We start from the raw sequence: 18668 nt of genomic DNA, 5'->3' as shown, positions 1-18668 counted from the left end.
ACCTTGTATTTTCAGCTTTTTAAATTTAAGTTTTAGGTTGGTTGTTCTTATGATTTTATTATACTGTGTTTACTTTATGAGCTGCTTTGAGCAGATCCCTGGAGATATTCTATTTAAGCCATATGATGTATTTATTCCCCCTTTTATTCACATATAGCACAGCATGTTCCCCTTGTAATATCAATTGCAAATACAGAATGCAAATAAATGTGAAATGAATATAAAATTACCTCTCTGTCCAGGTTTGGTGATAATACAGTAATAGAACCTGAATCTGGATGCATCCCAAATGCCTCTGAGATATGATACATTTGACCACTCTGTGACACAATTCTGTATCTAATTGTGCTGTGTAAAGTATTTGGTTCATCTCTGTCTGTTGCAGTCACCTGTCCAACAAGCGTCCCTGCATGAATAAAGCATTATACTTACATTTTCATCTTTCTTTCGGAAGACAGTTTTCAAGCTTCTAATTAATCCATATGAAGCCAGGCATACACTTGAGAAATGAGGGTGGGGGAATAAACTGTAATCATAACTATTAAGGTGAACTAATAACATTTTTAATATTCGAAAATGAATTTTACAAGCTAAGAAGGGAAGGCACTCATGAAATTGATTTCATCACCTGCACCCTTTTGCCTGTAGCCCTGAAAACTATTTCTGAAGATTGAGAGGCCAATGAGAACAGAATGGAGTATTACACAGGAGGCTGCAGTTTGAGGGAAATTGGAATAAATAACATGCTTCCTCTCTCGAAGCAACTCTTTGGTAAGGAGGGGGAAACTTCTGATAATTCTGCTACTTCTTCCTTTATCTTGCAAGCCTTTGTCCTGCCCTTTCTAAAGTAACTCTGCCCTTTCTAAAGTAGGAACATCTTACTTCTTCCCTGGTAGTGTTAAGAAATCATGAGAATATAAGAAGAGCCCTGCTGGATCAGTCCAGTGATCCATGCATCCTGTTTCACACAATGGCCTTCCAGTAGCCTTAGGGGACCCACAAAAAAGGGCACAGAGGCCAATGCCTTCCTCTGATGTACCTAGCTGTGGTATTCAGCCCTTTACTACCTCTGGTAATCATTCTTATCAGACTCAGCTAGGCAGAAATGATACTCTTTCAGAAATCCTTTGGGATGCTACATTTATAATACCGGTTGTGGTGGACCTCATGTTCATTGAGGAATTTTGTTTTTCTGGCATGACTATTCATTCATGCAATTCAGTCTATGCAATTTACTTATCTGTTTCATAATAACATTTTGTTAATGGCTTTGTGAATTCTTTAAAGGGTTTTGAAATATTTCAAATCATGAATAAATTTATTAGTCACACAACCACCCAAATTCAGTATGGTCTAGTTAGAAGGCTTATGAAAATGAATTAAAATTGGTATCAAATAATTATTCCAACAATATGATCATTATTTAACACATTTTAAAATCAATTGCATGAAAGATTATAAAAATTATTTTTAACAATTTACCAACTCTACTGTTTTCAACAACAGCAAAAATATAGCTATCATGCTCAAACACTGGAGCATTATCATTATCATCCTCGATTTTGATCACGTGCACAAGAGGTGTCTCTGGTGTATATCCCTCTGGTGTCACTGCATAGCAAATTATCTGTAGGGAGAGAGAGATACAAATATTTTTAATTGCTAGTTGCTCTCTAGAGCACATGAAGCCATGATATACCCAATTTTGGCCCTTGTTTACATTCAGGGATCTGTTATAATAAGACATAACAAACAATTTCATAGTAGGAGGGAAATCCTCCAATATTAAGTCACACATCTGAATGCTCTGCACAGAATGGAGAACAGAGTTTGGTAAAGCCCCCACTGAGGCCTGTTTTAAGGCTTTTCGGGGCCCATAGCACCACAGCCAGAGTGGGGCCCTTGTTAGTTGTTAAGTTCCGTCAAGTCATTTCTGACTCAAAGGCCCACCATCTATCTCTGTCTGCAGTTTTTTCTTTAAATTTTTGTAAGGTCAATCCACTTATATAAGACCAACAACCCTATCCACACTAACTTGACTTTAGGCACAACTGAACATATAGGTAGACAAGTTTAGGATCACACTTCAACATAGATCTGTGGCAGAACAAGCTAGGTCAAAGAAACACTGACTTCAGTAGCACCTTTCAGACCAACAAAATGTTATTCAAGGTTGAAGCTTTCATGTACATGCACACTTCATCAGATACAGGTGAAAAATTAACTTTGAAGTTTACCATCAAAGTGCATTTCTCTCAAAACCAAATAACTAAAGCCCTTTTCAGCACAAGGGAGGTACTTTGGAATGAAGCCATACACTTCCATTCTTTGGCTGATTCAGTTGTAACCAATGGACAAAAATACCTTTGAAGGAAATCCTCCAACACAAACAGTAATCCTCCAACAGATATCTTTTTTTTGGGGGGGGGGGATTTGTCCTTTCCCCAGTCCCCAGCACTTGAGCATATCACATTTGTTCAGTCCCTACTCCCTGGATTCAATGTTGCCATTACTTACTGCTGGAATAGAGAGCAAAGCACTGAGGGAAGCAAGATGAGACAGCAGTACCCAAAGATGCTTGCTCATAATGAGACCTCTGGACTGCTTCCCAAGCCAGAACAGAGGTTTCTAGCAGTAAGGAAGGTGTCTGGCATGTGAGTGGCTAGCTTGGGCCTCTTGTAATTGCTCCCCAGGACAGCACAAATCATCCATGTGTGTGTATACCCTGTGCTGTCTCCAAGCAGGCAGGAGGAAGAAGCTGGCGTGGGTTTGAAATCTCCCATACACACTAATGAGGTAGCCAAGAATCCCTGCCCCACACCTACCACATCCAATCAGAGACTGAAGGCAGTAAGGCAAGGCAGGCTGTCTGTTTATATTGTCCCCTATCAGCCACTATAGAAATTAGTTTGCAGAGGGTTGCAGCTCAGCTGACTAATTTTATCTTCATCACCCTTAGCACTGGGAGGTAAATGGCCTAGTGGAAGGAGGCACTATGTGGGGCCCCTGAAAGCTTGGGGCCCATAGTACATGATACATGTGCTATGTTATTAAACTGGCTATGGCCCCTTTGAATATATATAATGTGCTTCATTGGCAGTGCTTCTTTGAGATGGCACCGGCCTGTCCCTTCTTGATCAAGAGTGTTGCTGGCTTGAAGCCACACCCTGCAGCCACAGCCAGGTTGGTAGGTCCCACCCTTAGTCCCTGTCTCCTATCACCACTCTGGCAGCCAGCAGGAGGGGATAAATGTTTTTTTTAAATCACCCTTTGACTATGGCATGATGTTATTTTCAGAGAAAACCCAGAAGTGACTTCAATGCACTCTAAGATTCTTAGAGAGATCTGATCTGGTTTTTCCCAAAAGTGGCATCACCCCATTGCCCAACAGTGCTGCTCATATCCCCATGCCCTCTGGACTCTCACCAGGTGTCATGCCATACCTGGCAACCCCAGAGAGTAGAACCAGGGTGGGCCAGCAGGAGATGGGGCAGGAAGTAGCCTGCAGGGTTGGCTCATGTGTAAAAAAGTGATCTAGCAGATGTATGATGAAGGGTAGGTCTGTAACTAGTAGATAAGTAGTGGGCAAGAGGAACCTACCCAGGCCAATGAGATCTTTTCTCCTTTCCCCAGGACTTCCAGATCACATGGATAGGACGGAAATTGCCAAGAGGGTGTGGCACTCTACCAGTTATTTAAAAAGGGTCCAGAAGCAAACCAGAAATAGGAATTATAGATTTTCTTCAGATTAAAGATTTCAATTCCCCCTGGGAGGGTGGAATCCATTATACTCCACTGAGATCCCTCCCCACCCCAAATCCCGCCCACTCCTGGCTCCACCTTCAAAGTCTCCAGGTATTTCTCAGCTAAGAGCTGGCAACCCTAGCCAGAGATGTGGTAGCTGAGGACAATACAGAGAAGGAAAATTCTGGTGTTGCAACTCCCTCCCCTCTTCTGGCAGAGGCCTAGTGGGATCTCTAGTGGTAGGAGAGGGGGGGCAAGCAGTGGACCAATCACATGAGGAGCCCCAAAATCAACTTTCACAAGGGATCTCAGAGCAGCAGGAACCACTTGCGATACTTAGGTTGGCAGTCAGGTTTCACAGAAAACTTCACTAATATGTTATTCATTGGGCCCATGGTATTTTTCTTGCTAGAATTTCACAGAGCAAAAATGACTGCTCTCTTCTATAAGATCTAGTTATACTTTTCCTGCTATATTTTCCAGCTGCCTCCTTCTCCAGCACTAGGGGCCTCATGCCTGTCTTTTATAAAGCTGAATACATAAAGGAAGAGTGGGTTGTTGTGGATGTAATCTGGTTGCCAAATGTTACATGTATATGAGTGCAGAAATTATTACCCAAAGATTTGCAACAACTGTGGTGCAGGTAAGGTCATCCCTTTTACTGAACAAGAAAGAAGTAACAAGAGAAAGTAAGGTTTAAATGAATAAGAACATTACATTTTCATTTTCTTTCCTCTTGACTTTTCATTTTTGTTCAGTTCCTGTTTCATTTATGTCCTCTAGTCATATAGAAGTACATAACAAGTAAAGGAACTGCAGAATGGGCTGAATTTCCAGCTGTCTTTTCTGAGCTTTCTATGCAACTTCTGCATTTCAGCAAAAATGCAGAACCGGTTGAGCACTCTTCTTTTATGGCAGTTCTATCTGTCAGATAAGCATCACACAGACAAACTATTCATTTGTTACAGCTGTTCATTCACCTTTAATGCCTTGCCTCAGAGGATGTTATACAAGGATGCTAAACTTTCTTGTTCATCTGATCCTCACATTGAAGACTGGCAATAGGCATATTTGAAGGCCATTTATCTCATTTTGGAACATGTATACAGAGGAGTAAAAGAAACATGACAAATCCCTTTAATTTTGCATAACAAGAAGCTTGACACCCATACCTTAAATTCTGGGTACATTTCCCGATCTATTGGGCAAGTAACAAAGAGATTTCCAGTATCCCTCTCAATGTAAAAGTAATTCAGAGGTGGCTGGTCAACACCAGGACCACTTATGGAATACCTAATGTTATACTTCGAGGCTGTATCAGAAGATAACTGTGAAGACAAAAAATGAAACATAAAACTTAACATTCTTACTATCCCCTTATTCAAATAGTGTTAGGAATCTCAAGATGCAGAATAGATCTATTTGCAGATCAGCTGAAAGATCATCTTTCCAGTGAATTCTAAGTGTTCTTTATGCTAGTGACTCCATTCAAGTGCTTGTAATGCTTATAAATGGGCTTAGCATACTGTTATACCCAGTCAGATGGAGCATCTCCATACCAGTGCTATACATTCCTGGTGACCACTGGGATTACAATGGAAACTGCATGCCATTTGGCTTGTCTTCAGTGTGTATAATGTACAACCATTGCACCCTTGTGTGGTTCTCTCTGTGACCCTGAGGTAATAATATTTAAATGTGGCTATTAGGGACTCAAACTTAAATGTACTCCATTTAAGTGCAAACTTAAATTGACTCTGGGGAATGGTAGAGGACAGGAAGGGCTGGAGGATCATTGTCCATGGGGTCACAATGGGTCAGACATGACTTTGCACCTAACAACAATAACAATTAGGGACTCAAGAACTCAGTGTTGCCTGACCTAGGCTTCAAGCTTCTTACTGGGATATGGTCTATTTATAACATTTCAAAAATACAAGAGAAATCTTTCTTTTATGTCTCATGAAATTATACTGATGTGTTAGAATCAAAATCCTGGGAGGAGGGGCTACAAATACTTCCAGAGAAATCATACTTGGGCCCTGGTTAATATCTCCAGTCCTAAACAACCACAACAATGTTTACACCCACAACAGCCAGACCCATCAATACCAAAGATGCCACAGCCTCCTCAGAACTCAGTCTGAAAAATATTTTGTTTGTCAATAGTCCCATTGATTTCCCTGATATTTTACTGTTCAAGTCCCATACAACTTCTTTTGTGAGGGGTTTTCTCATTCTTTCACTTTTCTTAATAACTGCTAACATGAGTGGGGTTAGGACGTTCCTTCTACCTACAAAAAGGATTTTCACTCCCACAAGCCGAAGCCACATTCTATAAACTCCCCCTGCCAGCTGCAGCTCCTGCCCCAATGCCATTCAAGGGGTTCTCTGACTTTTGGCAGCAGTTTCTTAAGAGCTGCACTGAGCTGAAGCAAGAAGGAAGGCAAGAAAATTACATAAGTACAACTTGACTCCTGCTCCTCGACATCCAAACCCAATATCTTATGCAAGTTAGATATAAAAAGGATTTCAACAGTAAACTGAATGGATATAGTAAAATATACCTGTTGAATTTGCATTGGGAAAGGTCCCAGTGAGTTTTCCATTATAGTAGTTGGGACGGGAGCCCATCTGCGTTTGCTCCGTTTGAGAGCAGCCCTTATTACATGTCCTGCCTTTGCTCTTAAGGTCTGGAAGAGAAGACAAGATAACTAAACAAATAACAACAATCAAACATGCTTAATTCATAGAATCATATAATAACAGAGTTGGAAGGGACCTCATGGGTCATCTAGTTCAACCCCCTGCATTATGCAGGACACTCACAACCCTATCACTCATCCAATGTAATCTGCCACCCCCTTGAACCTTCACAGAATCAGCCTCTCTGTCAGATGGCTATCCAACCTCTGTTTAAAAATTTCCAAAGATGGAGAACCCAACACCTCCTGAGGAAGCCCGTTCCACTGAAAAACCACTCTGTCAGGAACTTCTTCCGGATGTTTAGACGGAATTTCTTTTGAATTAATTTCATCCCTTTGGTTCTGGTCCGTCCCTCCAGGGCAAGAGAGAACAACTCTGCTCCATCTTCTATATGGCAGCCTTTTAAATACTTGAAGATGGTTATCAGATCCCCTCTCAGTCATTTCCTCTCCAGACTAAAAAGACCAAGTTCCCCCAAGCTTTCCTCATATGTCTTCGTCTCCAAACCCCTCAGCATCTTTGTTGTCCTCCTCTGGACATGCTCCAGTTTGTTAATGGTATTTCTATTGGCCGATCCCTTTCCATAGACCTCTGCTGAAAACCATACTAAAAATCATAGGCACAGTTAATCACTGTTATTTATAGCTTCACTGAGACCACAGAAGGCTTCTGTCACGTGATATCATTCTGGCTTTCACCTTGTCCATTAAATTTTGTTCTGTCTTCCAAACTGTATTACTCTTGCCAGAAACAATATTCTAGTTGAACTACATGATCATTAGTTGCTACTTTGTTTCATGGCAATTAATTTGGAAATGTCATTTAACAAATAATGCTCTGATTTACACAGGCTGTATGTATCAAGACTGCTGCATAGGTTTACCAAGACATCAAGAACAAACTCCTTGTTGATCTAAAAACATCCTGAGCTGCACGCACAGCAAGCTATGTAATGGAAGTGAACTACAGAAGAGGAGATAGGTGGGAACTCTCAGGATTTGGGGGAAACTCAGATGAATGGCTGTGCTCTGGGTCTCTTTACCATTCCCACTTGTTGTCACCTAAGGTCAGGAGGCAGCTGCTGATGCCTCCTACACTAATGCTCACCTCCATGTCAACCTACCCCACCAAGGGAAAGAGCCCGCTATCTCCTCTTCACAGTGCACGCTGATGCCTCCTTCACTGCTGCCCACCTGCAAAATGACCCACAGCAGGTGGGCAGCAGAGGAGGAGGCAGCAGTGGTGGTTAGTGGTCGGAGGTAATGCTGCAGGCTTGGCCCCATTCTTTGCCCCTCCCATGTTTGCATGGAAACTGAGGAGGAGGAGGAGGAGGAAGAGGAGTTGGTTCTTATATGCCACTTTCCTCTACCAGAAGGAGTCTCAAAGCGGCCTATAATCGCCTTCTCTTTTCTCTCCCTACAACAGACGCTCTGTGAGGTAAGTGAAACTGAGAGAGTCCTGAAATTACTGTTCTGTCAGAACAGCCTTATCACTGCTGTGTCAAGCCCAAGGTCACTCAGCTGACTGCATGTGGAGGAGCAGGTAATCAAACCTGGCTTGCCAGATTAGAAGTCCGCACTCCTAACCACTACACCAAGCACTTCCCGACTCCTGGAAGTGGGTGGAGCATAAGTCACTTACTGGGAAAGCTGAAGCAGAGCAGGAAGCTATCCTCTGCAGGGCAGTCTTTGCTTTCAGACATAGAACCAAGGAGTTGTATTTCAGCTGTACCATCAAGGGGGCTCTGAAGACATGGGTGGCACACAGGTGAACATCTACACTCTGGCATTCCTTACCACAGCTGCCCATCTGGGTGAAAATGTGGCCCTCAATAATGTGCCGCCTCACTACCTTCCTGCCCTGACTCCTTAAGCTGGATAGGATGACCACATGGCTTCCCCCATAGAGGTCAGCAGGGCAGGAACTCCACCACCAAACAGATCATTTTATCTTGTAAAACTTTGGGGGAGGGGGTGATCCAGGGCTGCTGTATAAGATGTTTTCACATACATGCATCTTATGCAAGAATATGATTCTCACAGTTTATTCTCAGGTTGGCATTTTGACTTATTCTCAAATTTAAATTCAATACCTTTATTGGCATATATATTCCCCTCCTTCTCTTGCATTCAGGGTAGAAACGGAAGACTTCTTTTTTCATTAATCTTTAACCACAATTTCTTATGACAATCAAATCCAGGCACTTTAATAAATTGTTTCTTGTCTATAAACAAGAAATCTAAAAGAAGATTAATCTGTGCACCCCAATTTGTTAAAGCAACTATGTTTGCAAAAAAAGTAAACTGCTCAATCTCAGGATGGAGGATGTATGCAAGAATAAAACCAAGATCATTATCAGCACAAAGAAACTGGCATACATCTGCATCTGGCCATGATGTCATATATCATGTGAAACAACCGCAGTGTTAAAACCTTGGCATGCAAAGCAGAGACTAGTCACGGGTCATAGGCAGGGGGTGGGGTGGAGAAAGGCACAGCAGGTCTCCCCCATTCATGGTGGAGAACTGAATTTTTAAAAAAATTAAAAAATTAATTCTGTCTACTGAGGGATACAATAACAAACAAAACAACAATTTTAATTTAAGTGTATCTACCTTTTTGGGGTGTGTTAGCAAACTAACAAGTATCTTCTTTTGTTCATGTTCATTATTGCCTTCAAGAAATATGGTGATGGTGTTTTCATGAGAAGACAAGAAAGAAACAGCATTTGTTGTATACAATGAACCATCTTCTAAAACTGTAAAGTTGGGGTTGTTTGAGTGGAGAAATTCTATATGCTTAAGACAGTTTTTCACTTTGACTGAAAGAAAAATAAAGACTAGTCAGAAAAAGGGGAAAAAAGCATTATAAAACACAAAATTCCAATCAGAGATGCTTAAATTGTCTAATCAATAAAAGTCATGGGGTACAAGCAGAGGAGTTCCAACACTTCTGTGATGTCATAAATTGCCCAAACCGCCTTTGGCTATGTAATCTGAGTACAAAGAGCCTCAATTCAAATCTCAGTGCCTGTTTACCGCACTGGTTAGATTTTAATTTCAAATAAATGTTGCCTAGATGCTATGGATTTTCACATGAACAACTGACTAATCAGTTTTGGAGTTTCTGATAGAAATAAACTGAAATACACATAAAGACATGAAGCACTAATAATATGCAAAAATATCTACATAATGGTAAGAGCAAACAAGTCTTGGACTTCCTCACCTCTGCCAACTAATACTCCAGCTTCCAGTTCAGGAGGTACATTGAAAGTCACTTTCTTGCAAGCATCAGAGAATACATTCAATACCTTTAAGAAAGAGTTCAAAAAATTTCATTCATTTTAATTGTGAAAGAATATGGTCCTTCTTACACAAGCCTTATTTTCGTTCACTTGTAATGGCAAATGCTGGCAGACATAACCATATCTGAGCTACAGAGGAAATCAGTATCAATTCATGGGGCCATTCCACACCCGATAAATATAGTGAAATACTCACCTTATGCAGACGTCATTTTGCACAACATCTCCAGTGTCCAAGCAGCAAACTGGTAGATACATCCTTCATTTTAAAGCGCTAACTGCGGAATCGCATAAAGTGAATTCTCTCAACTAAAAAGCGCAAGCTAGAGGAGAGCAACCAGCAGGCCACACGCTAAGGAAATGTGTGGAGCTGAAGTAGCACTATCTCCTCCTCCAATTCCCGCCCACGTACCCACCTCCCTCTCCTCCCGGGGACAGGGTATTTTTTTCTAAGGCAAATTGCCAGGAACAATAAATAGGCATTAAATCGTACAGGCAAAGGAAAAAATATCCCTCCCCCCCCAGTTAAAACACAAAGCATGCCTCTCTATAGTCACCCCCCCTCCCAAATTCGGGAACGAGATTAATTTTTTAAAAGATTCAAGGCTTGTGATTCAAGGTTTTCATAAGGGGTGGCATTATAAAAAGCACTATGCATCTTTGATTAGGACTTTCAATAGAGAAGTTTTACTTTTAAAAAAGAATTAGCAACCATTGTGGGCCCTTTAAAACATGGAGAAAGGTGATTGGCTGCCTGGCTTGATTGACAGATAGAGGAAAGTCACATGTAAAGCACGTTACTCTCTTCCGCCATTTCAAGCAGGAATGTAGAGTGCTAAGAAGTGCAAGAAGGTGGCAGACAAAAGCAAGAGAGCCAGAAGGTGAGGAATGGCCAGAGGTGCATTATTTTTTGGCATAACGCTATTTTTTCAATGTGCCAAACTGCTCTTGCAATGGGATTAAAGTGTTCCTGATCCTTTTGTGAATTCAAATTAAGGACAATTAGTAAATTGTAAAAAGTACAATACAAAGTGTATAACATTTTTATCTCAGACTTCCTCCACGGAGTTCAGATAGTGTACGTGGTACTTCTCTACTGCATTTTATTCTCACAGCCCCCTTCCCATGGTAGGTTAGGCTATGAGAGACTGTCTGACCTAAGACCACCCGGTCTGTGTGCGTATCTGTCTCTCTTTCACGTGCGCTCTCTCTTTCCCCCCTCCCTTTCCCTCCAATGAGGACCCAAAATGGCTTGTAGAAATTACTTTTACAAAGAACTATTTAGTTTTCCAGACTAATATGGCTGCTGCATAACAACCTAATTAGAAGTATAAATGAAGTAAATAAATAAAGTAACAAATGTATTGCTATTATAGCCATATTCAGTTTTTTTCACTGAGATGCAAGGAGGATCTCAAAATACACAAAGCAATTCAATCAGATAACAAAGAATAAACAATGCAGTAGGACCAGGATTTCAGAACTGCAAACAAAAAGCTGCCTTGGGCAACAAAAACTGCCAGAAGCATGATACATTTGAACAGAATTGTTTGTTACAGTCATAGAGAAGCATAGAAATGCACACAGTATCAAAAATATTTACATAAATGATATGTAGATAATATTAATTTAATATTAAAAATAGCAAACATAATTCATTCAATTAACACAGAACTACAGTAGACCCCAGCAGCTGCAAAAAAAAAAATCTGGCAACTGTATCCATAATCTAAGGCTCATAGTCCAAGACAAAAATGGAAGTACATTAGTGTAACAGGATTTCTTTTGAGGATATATGAGTAATAAAGCCATATCTGCAATCACCCTCCTAACAAGGGCAATGCAGTAAAACATGCTCAACCGTCTCAGAATATGTTAAGAGCTTGGTGCTGTTCATAGACCCTGTGTTCAATCAATCATTCAATGTTATTATGATGATCCTAGATCAGCCAGCAATGTAGTCAACAGAGTCAACCAAATAAAAACCCATAGCCCCAGTAATCTCACTTTCATTACCCATATAGAGTTAATAAAAAAATAACCAAATGAGACCCTGCCTTGCTCTTTGAAAAGCATGGTCGTCAGGAGTACCTTCTATCAACTGATCTGGTTTGCCAACTCTCTCATTAGCGAGCCATGCTTCTGCAACCTCACAGATGGATTATTGCAAGACACTCTACATGGGAATGCCCTCAAAGACAATCCAGAAACTACAACTGGTTCAGAATCTGCAATCCCAAATATTTTTAGGGGCTGCTCCTTCGATATGTTCCCATGCACCTACTATTGTCTTCAGGTAACTATCTGTTGTCTGTCTCTCCACTTTTCCATCATAGCTTCTGATCTGTGAAATAGGCTCCCAGAAGAGGTGAAGGGAGCCCCCCTCCTTGGACATGTTCAAGAGATCTGCAAATCTTGCTTCTTTGTGAGGCCTTTCAATAGGAAGGAAAGAAGGAAGGGAGAGAGGGATTTTGACAAAATTGAGAGGTGCAGAGGGTGCAACGAGAGTGATCCAGGGCCTGGGGACCAAGCCCTATGAAGAAAAGGCTGAGGGACTTGGGAATGTTCATCTTGGAAAAGAGGAGGTTGAGAGGGGGCATGATTGCTGTCTTTAAGTATTTGAAAGGTTGTCAGAGGAAGGGAGAGAAAGGTTCCTGTTGGCAGCAGAGGATAGGACCCACAATAATGGGTTTAAACGACACGTAGAACAATATTGGCTAGATACCGGGGGGGGGCAACCTGCCACTGGGAACTTCACTGCCCCAGCTCCCATGCAGGAGCACAAATCGAGGGTGGATGTGGTGCACTAGGCCAAATGTTCCCCCATGTAGGTGCAGGAAGATGTGGAGCAACCTGCCACAACTAAAGCTCCAACCTGCATCCCAGCATAAAACCTCCAGTGTGTAAACGGTCTATTGGTGCAACTTGAAGATGTGAACAGAATACTTAGAGATCTACCTCATGCATCTAGAAAATAAAATCTGCAATGAGCTGGTAGATGGTGAAAATAATCAACATGTCATTAGTAGGGTTACCAGTGATTTTCTTTTTAAAAGGTAGTGACAAAAAAAATGGGGGGGGGGAATTAATAGTTATATTTGAAGCAATATTGACTCGCATAGAAGCTGAGGGTGGGAAATGCAGCAGGCTACTGGTAAATGTACAGGGTGGCCTAAGTGCTTAATCCATGATCAATCATCACAGGCTTTCCCATCCAGTCTCCCTCCCAACAAATACAGAAAAGTCAAGAGATTGAATAGCTGCTGGTTTTTGTACCCCACTTTTCACTAACCAAAGGAGTCTCAAAGCGGCTTACAATTGTCTTCCCTTCCTCTCTTGATGCCAGGCACCCTGAGAGAGCACTGACAGAACTGCTCTGTGAGAACAGCTCTGGCAGGAAAACCAAACAGTGCCCCCAGGCTAGCAAGCCAGAGCAGAACAATAGTACCCAAAGTTGGCAACCTACTACAACAAGTACAACAGTTACCAAACTGGGGGCTACAGTGCCCCTCAGAACAAAACACTGAAATAAAGAACCAGAAAACTGAAAACTGAAAGAAAGAACTGTAAAAAGAAAGAACTTTTAAAAGAAACACAACCCCTAGAAGAAAAGGCAAACAATGCTGCCACTTGGATAAAAGAAGAAAGAAACACTGAAGAAACAGTAAATCCCAAAGCACCCCCAAAACCCACCCCACCCACAGAAGCCATAATAATAGTTTGAAAGAAGTGATTAGGAAAAGAAGGGGGAAAATATCAGAATCCCTCAGTCAAAGCATTGATGTCCTACAAGCTGCCAGAGTAGGATCAAGATATTTGCAGAAGGCAATGGTTAGCTAGGAGCAATTAGCTCACTTGCAAAGAGCTTAGTTTTTAAGATCTTTGCAGAAGGCAAAGGTTAATTAACTCACTTGCAAAAAGCTTAGGTTGCAAATGCAATGCTGCGATTGGCTGGCTGGGGGCAGGCTGTTAATCAATTACCTGAGTATAAGCCAAGGAGGTCTTTTAAATGCTAAAAACTGTGCTGGAAAACTCGGCTTATATGCGAGTATATATGGTATACTGCTCTGTTGCTCTCCCTGCAGTTAAGTTAAAATGAGAGTATGTACTGCTCTGGACTCCAGTCACTACCACATGCAATGAGCTTTGGCCAGCAAGAATTTGTATGGCCAGGGCCCCTCCTCTTCCCACCTGATCCAGGCCCATCACTGGCCATTTTGAGAGGAGTTCCCAATTAATTAATTAACTCCCACTCAATTGATGAAACCCTTCCATGGCCATTGCAAAACCCTAGGGTTTCATGAAACCCTGGTTAAGAAAGCCTGGGTAAGGAAATTTATTCCTGAGGAACATGCTGAAGAAACAGAGCTAAAAGATTCTGTCCTCCACTTTAGCCTATTAAGATTCTATTTTCCCATGTGTTATTTAACATCAATAATCTTGGAGAAATCACTTGCAGATCCAAAGCAAACAAGACACTGTCTTGCTTCCATATAGATGCTGGGAGGTGGAGGCATTGTCTAGATGCTGTCCTAGGTAATGGAGGGCTCAAAACACACTCCTCCCTTTCCTCCCAATTTTTAGAGTCTTCCCAGTCCCTTCCATTTCCAAGCCATCATTGATCATCTGAATGATGAAATTTTCAGCAATGGTTTGAAGTTAAAATGTACACACTTTGTCCCTCACACCACTGCCAACTACTTGTGCAGCAGCCCTGTAGAACCATTTCTATTCAGGTGATCAGCACCTTCAGGGAAGCACAGGGATTTGGGGCATCATAATTCTCTCTGCTCTAGGAAGGGCTCTGTCTGTAGGCAAAAGAAGGATGAATGAATGTGGGAAAAACTGAAACTTAATCCAAAAAAATGCACTGTTGTGCACTGGTTAGAAGTTGATGTGGAATAGATGTACAGCCCATGTTGCAGCTTGACACTCTTAGATTCCTCTCTTCTCATGGGAAAAAATAAGATGGAGGTGGCAAGGTTTGCTTTTTACCAGTTGAGACTGCTTTTCCAGATACAGCCATTCCTGAAGAAAACAGACTTGAGCACTGTCAATAGGGAGGCCGGCCTCCAGGTGGGACCTGGGGATCCCCCAAAATTACAACTCATCACCAGACAACAGAGATCATGTTTTAGAGGGCAGACTTTTTGGCATTGTACACTTTCTATGCTCCTGTCCTCCCCAGGCTCCATCCCCCAAATCTCCAAGAGTTTCCCAACCTAGATCTGGTAACCCGACCCCCTCATCCTCCACCAGAGGCTGCAGGGATCTGGCAATCCTGGTCACCTAGCTGAAGCTTACCAAACACATATATGGCACTGATATTTAATCAATTCGACTGGTTTCCACTTTGTTTCTATGCCTAGTACGAAGTGATGATTTGATATTCAAAAGCCTAAATAGTTCAAAATCAAAGTTTTGATTTTAGCCTTCAAGGCTATATGTGGCCTGGGTCCTACCTATCTGTGGGATCACTTATCTCATCCATTCGGTGGGTATGAATCTGCTAGTTGTCCCGGGTTCCCAGGAAGCATGGCTGGCCTTGACTACAGCCAGGGACATTTTAGTCTGGGTCCCAACCTGTTGGAATGAGCTCCCGGAAGAGGTGAGGGCCCTGACAGAGTTCTCTGGGTTCCACAGGACCTGCAAGATGGAGCTCTTCCACCAGGCGTTTGGTTGAGGCTGGGGTAATAAAATTGGGTCCCTCCCCTCCTCTTTATAATCTGTACCCCCCCCCCTCAGACCATACATCACCTGTAGTCAGCTATCAGGGCAACAGTAACTGCTAGCAGAAGGATTGAGGGCTGTACGAGAGAGTAGGTTGTTCTTTGTTGCTGCCATCGATTGTATCAGGTTTTGTGCTGCTTTTATATGTTATGTAAACCACCATGAGCCAGCTGGTGGTCTATAAATTCAATTATAAATAAATATAAATAAGTTCCCAGTACCCAAAGGACCACCTCCACTCATAAACATCTACTCTCTGTTCTGAGATCATCTGAGGGGATGTTGCTATGGGAATCATACTATCTCACTTATGTTTATTGGGGACGCTTGGGAAGCCTTCTCAGGAATGACTCTAGAATTGCCTTTCAGGAAATTCCCCCAGAGTTGAGTTTAGCCTTCTGATTGCAGGCCTTCCAGCATCAACTAAATCCCTTCTTATTCTGGAAGCCCTTTGAACAGTAATTTTAACCTTAATTTTAGTCCTTGTTCTAAATTGTCTTAAAATTCCTGTTAGGTATTTTATGATTGTGTGAGGTGCTATGGGCATAATTGTGTGGAAAGTTACTGTAGAAATGATTCAAACATGTAAATACAAAATAACCAGGTCATTCATTTGATTTTTGCTATACATAAAAAGGTCAAAACATTTTTTTTACTTTCAGCCACCACTGAGTTATGGAAGGGGCATTCCAATGCTGCAGACCTCTGCTGAAAAGCCAGGCTTTCTCTCTGGTATGTTAACCATGCATAGATACTATAGAAATATATTCAAATAAGCAAGCACCACTCCTGAACACATGGTACCATTTCCCTTCCTAATAACTTGATCAGGAGTAAGTAAAAGGATGGGTAAGGTTTCCCAGGCAGTCCCTCGCTGTAGTGATCCAAACTGCAATTTTGCTCCCATAGTTATTGTGGCATAAGCAGATTTTCTATATTCTTTGATTTTGAAGAATATATTCTATATGGGAGACATCAGAGGGATACAGGTTCACATTTCCTTTGTTTGGGTTTGAGCCTGTTTATTTTTCTGTCTCCTCCCCTTTATCTGATGTTCAATGGTCCATGTCTCCTCAAGGGCAATGAGCATGCTCAAGCATCGTTGGATTGTTGTGGGGGTAGGAGATCATTTTTAAAATTTACAAACTCATAATTCTATGCGCTCCTTTGCAGAAAAGAAATCCCCCAAAGTATTTAAACACTTATACCTTGTGGTTGGCTGTATTCATAGACATGAGACTACCACATTTGCTATTAAAAGTGATTATAGCTTCAATTTATGCTATAAATCCATCTAGCAAAACAGACCCTTTCTTTAGAATGTATATTCTTTTCAATATTTCAAACTGTTGCACTTTGTTTCCACAAGATAACACTGGCTAAACATCATCAATTGTTACTGATAACAACTGTCCATAGAATAGGAGTTTAACAAAAGCAGAGAGTTTACTCAAAGAAAGAAATATCAGTTCATTGATTAAAAGGCAGTAACACAAAGCATCCTTCTTGCACTACATGTCATCGATTTGCTAACATTCCTTTTTTGCCAAACTTCCTCTCTATTTGACACAGGGGAAAAAGAAAATATAGATCACTTTACTCACCAGTAGGCTGAAGAGAAGGTACGACGAGATTGTTCTAGTCAAAGTCCTACCTCTGCATCTTGCTTCAACTGAGAGTACCATTTCCAGTTCTCCTGGTAACTTCTGAGGGCTGGTGAAGTTGCAGGATTACTGATTGATCATAGTCCCCAGGGGAGTGAGGGCAAAACGATGAAGTGGTGCCCAGGCTAGCAGAGCTGTAGCTGTGTAGAAAGTGAGTAAAACTGTCTTCCCTTTCTCTTTTTGGATCCCTCAAACTTTGACAGACTAAAGCAAAGGAACTGGTTGTTAATTCAGCTCTCTTAGTAAAGTTGATAGGGCTTGTCTCCTAGGAAAGACTTGTGGAACGTGCTTAGTTTCATTTCAGAGTTGTGAAGTGCTGGGGGGAAGGAAGAAACTGGATGGATTGGGCCCCAGGCTTGCCTTTCCCTGCTGTTTCTATTTGCAAAACAGGGAGATATTTTTAAGCAGGGTCTAGTTTCATAGAATCCCACTAAGATGATTCTCAGAAAGTTGGGGGGAGTAGGTCCTACTAAGGCTGAAATAAATGTTCTCCCTACTCGTTCAAGGAGTTTGCCCCTAGTCAACCATGTTAATCTGCCTCTTCCCTGACCTGTAATTGTCTACATTCTCATTAAGAAATGTTCTTCCTTCTTTTATAATACAGAAGTTCTACAGAAGATTAGCCACAGTTCTCCCTTTCATAAGGTTCCAGCTATCACTTATTCAAACAGGACAATTTATCTACCAAAAAACAGGCATGGTCATACGAAACCAACAGTAAAACTGGGCAGTGGCAATTTGACTCTTCTGGTATTATCCAAACTGTGTCCCACTCAGAAATGTAATAAATATTCCAAATCAAAACAAAATTGCTTCCACCTTTCATGAGGGACCAAATGTTTTCCAGGCTGATTGTTATTCTGGTGCTGCATCTTATTTCATTCCCACTCACTTACCCATCCCCCAAGATTCCAGGAAACATGGGAAATTCACATGCCAATTCCCATCTCCTTGTACTCACTCTGCAAGCCTTAATTACCCATAGGCCAAGGACACCTTCTTCCATCTGTTTAGAGTTTGGCAGGGATGAATCTTTGACTAAGGGTTACAAGAGGAAGAACATGTCAAGCTTCCGGGTCCTAACAAAATCTGGCTATGCTGGCCCATTCTGCCCGCTAATATGAATAGTCCCTCCAAATTTTCTTCTGATTGGAGGAAACAATATCATTAAAACAAATGGAAATTGTAAGAAATTGTAAATTCATTCCACCAGGTTGGGGCCAGGACCGAAAAGGCCCAGTCCCTCATCAAGGCCAGGTGTGCCTCCTAGGGACCAGGAACAACCAACCAATTCAAACCTGCAGAGTGAAGAGCCCTGTGGCAGGCATAAGCAGACAAGCAGTCCCTCAGATAAGCAGGGACCAAGCCGTGGATGGCCTTGAACATAAGAACCAAAACCTGATCCGGAAGCTAACCAGTAACAAGTGTAGTGGCCTCAGGACAGAATGGATAAGGGTCCAAGATGACCTCATAAGGACCCCAGCAGCCTCATTTTGAACCAATTGCAATTTCTGGGT

The 18668-nt window shown here is 41.7% G+C and overlaps 1 protein-coding gene across 1 annotated transcript in view; it reads right to left on the bottom strand.

The window, feature by feature from the left end:
* Nucleotides 1–17288, bottom strand: part of LOC143844830 (desmocollin-2-like) — a 40003-nt gene extending 22715 nt beyond the window's left edge. The window contains exons 1-7 of the mRNA XM_077352536.1: nt 17092–17288; nt 9679–9763; nt 9066–9271; nt 6312–6437; nt 4917–5072; nt 1483–1627; nt 231–406 (exon numbers count right to left, since the gene is read on the bottom strand). Coding sequence (XP_077208651.1) covers nt 231–406; nt 1483–1627; nt 4917–5072; nt 6312–6437; nt 9066–9271; nt 9679–9763; nt 17092–17172 — 975 coding nt within the window. The 5' untranslated portion in view covers nt 17173–17288. The remainder of the gene's footprint in view (nt 1–230; nt 407–1482; nt 1628–4916; nt 5073–6311; nt 6438–9065; nt 9272–9678; nt 9764–17091) is intronic.
* Nucleotides 17289–18668: the final 1380 nt, after the last annotated feature.

The sequence above is a fragment of the Paroedura picta genome, chromosome 9, assembly GCF_049243985.1.
Source record: "Paroedura picta isolate Pp20150507F chromosome 9, Ppicta_v3.0, whole genome shotgun sequence".
Lineage (NCBI taxonomy): Eukaryota > Metazoa > Chordata > Lepidosauria > Squamata > Gekkonidae > Paroedura > Paroedura picta.
The sequence above is the reverse complement of the archived record's forward strand: the minus strand, read 5'-3'. Positions and strand labels throughout refer to the sequence as shown.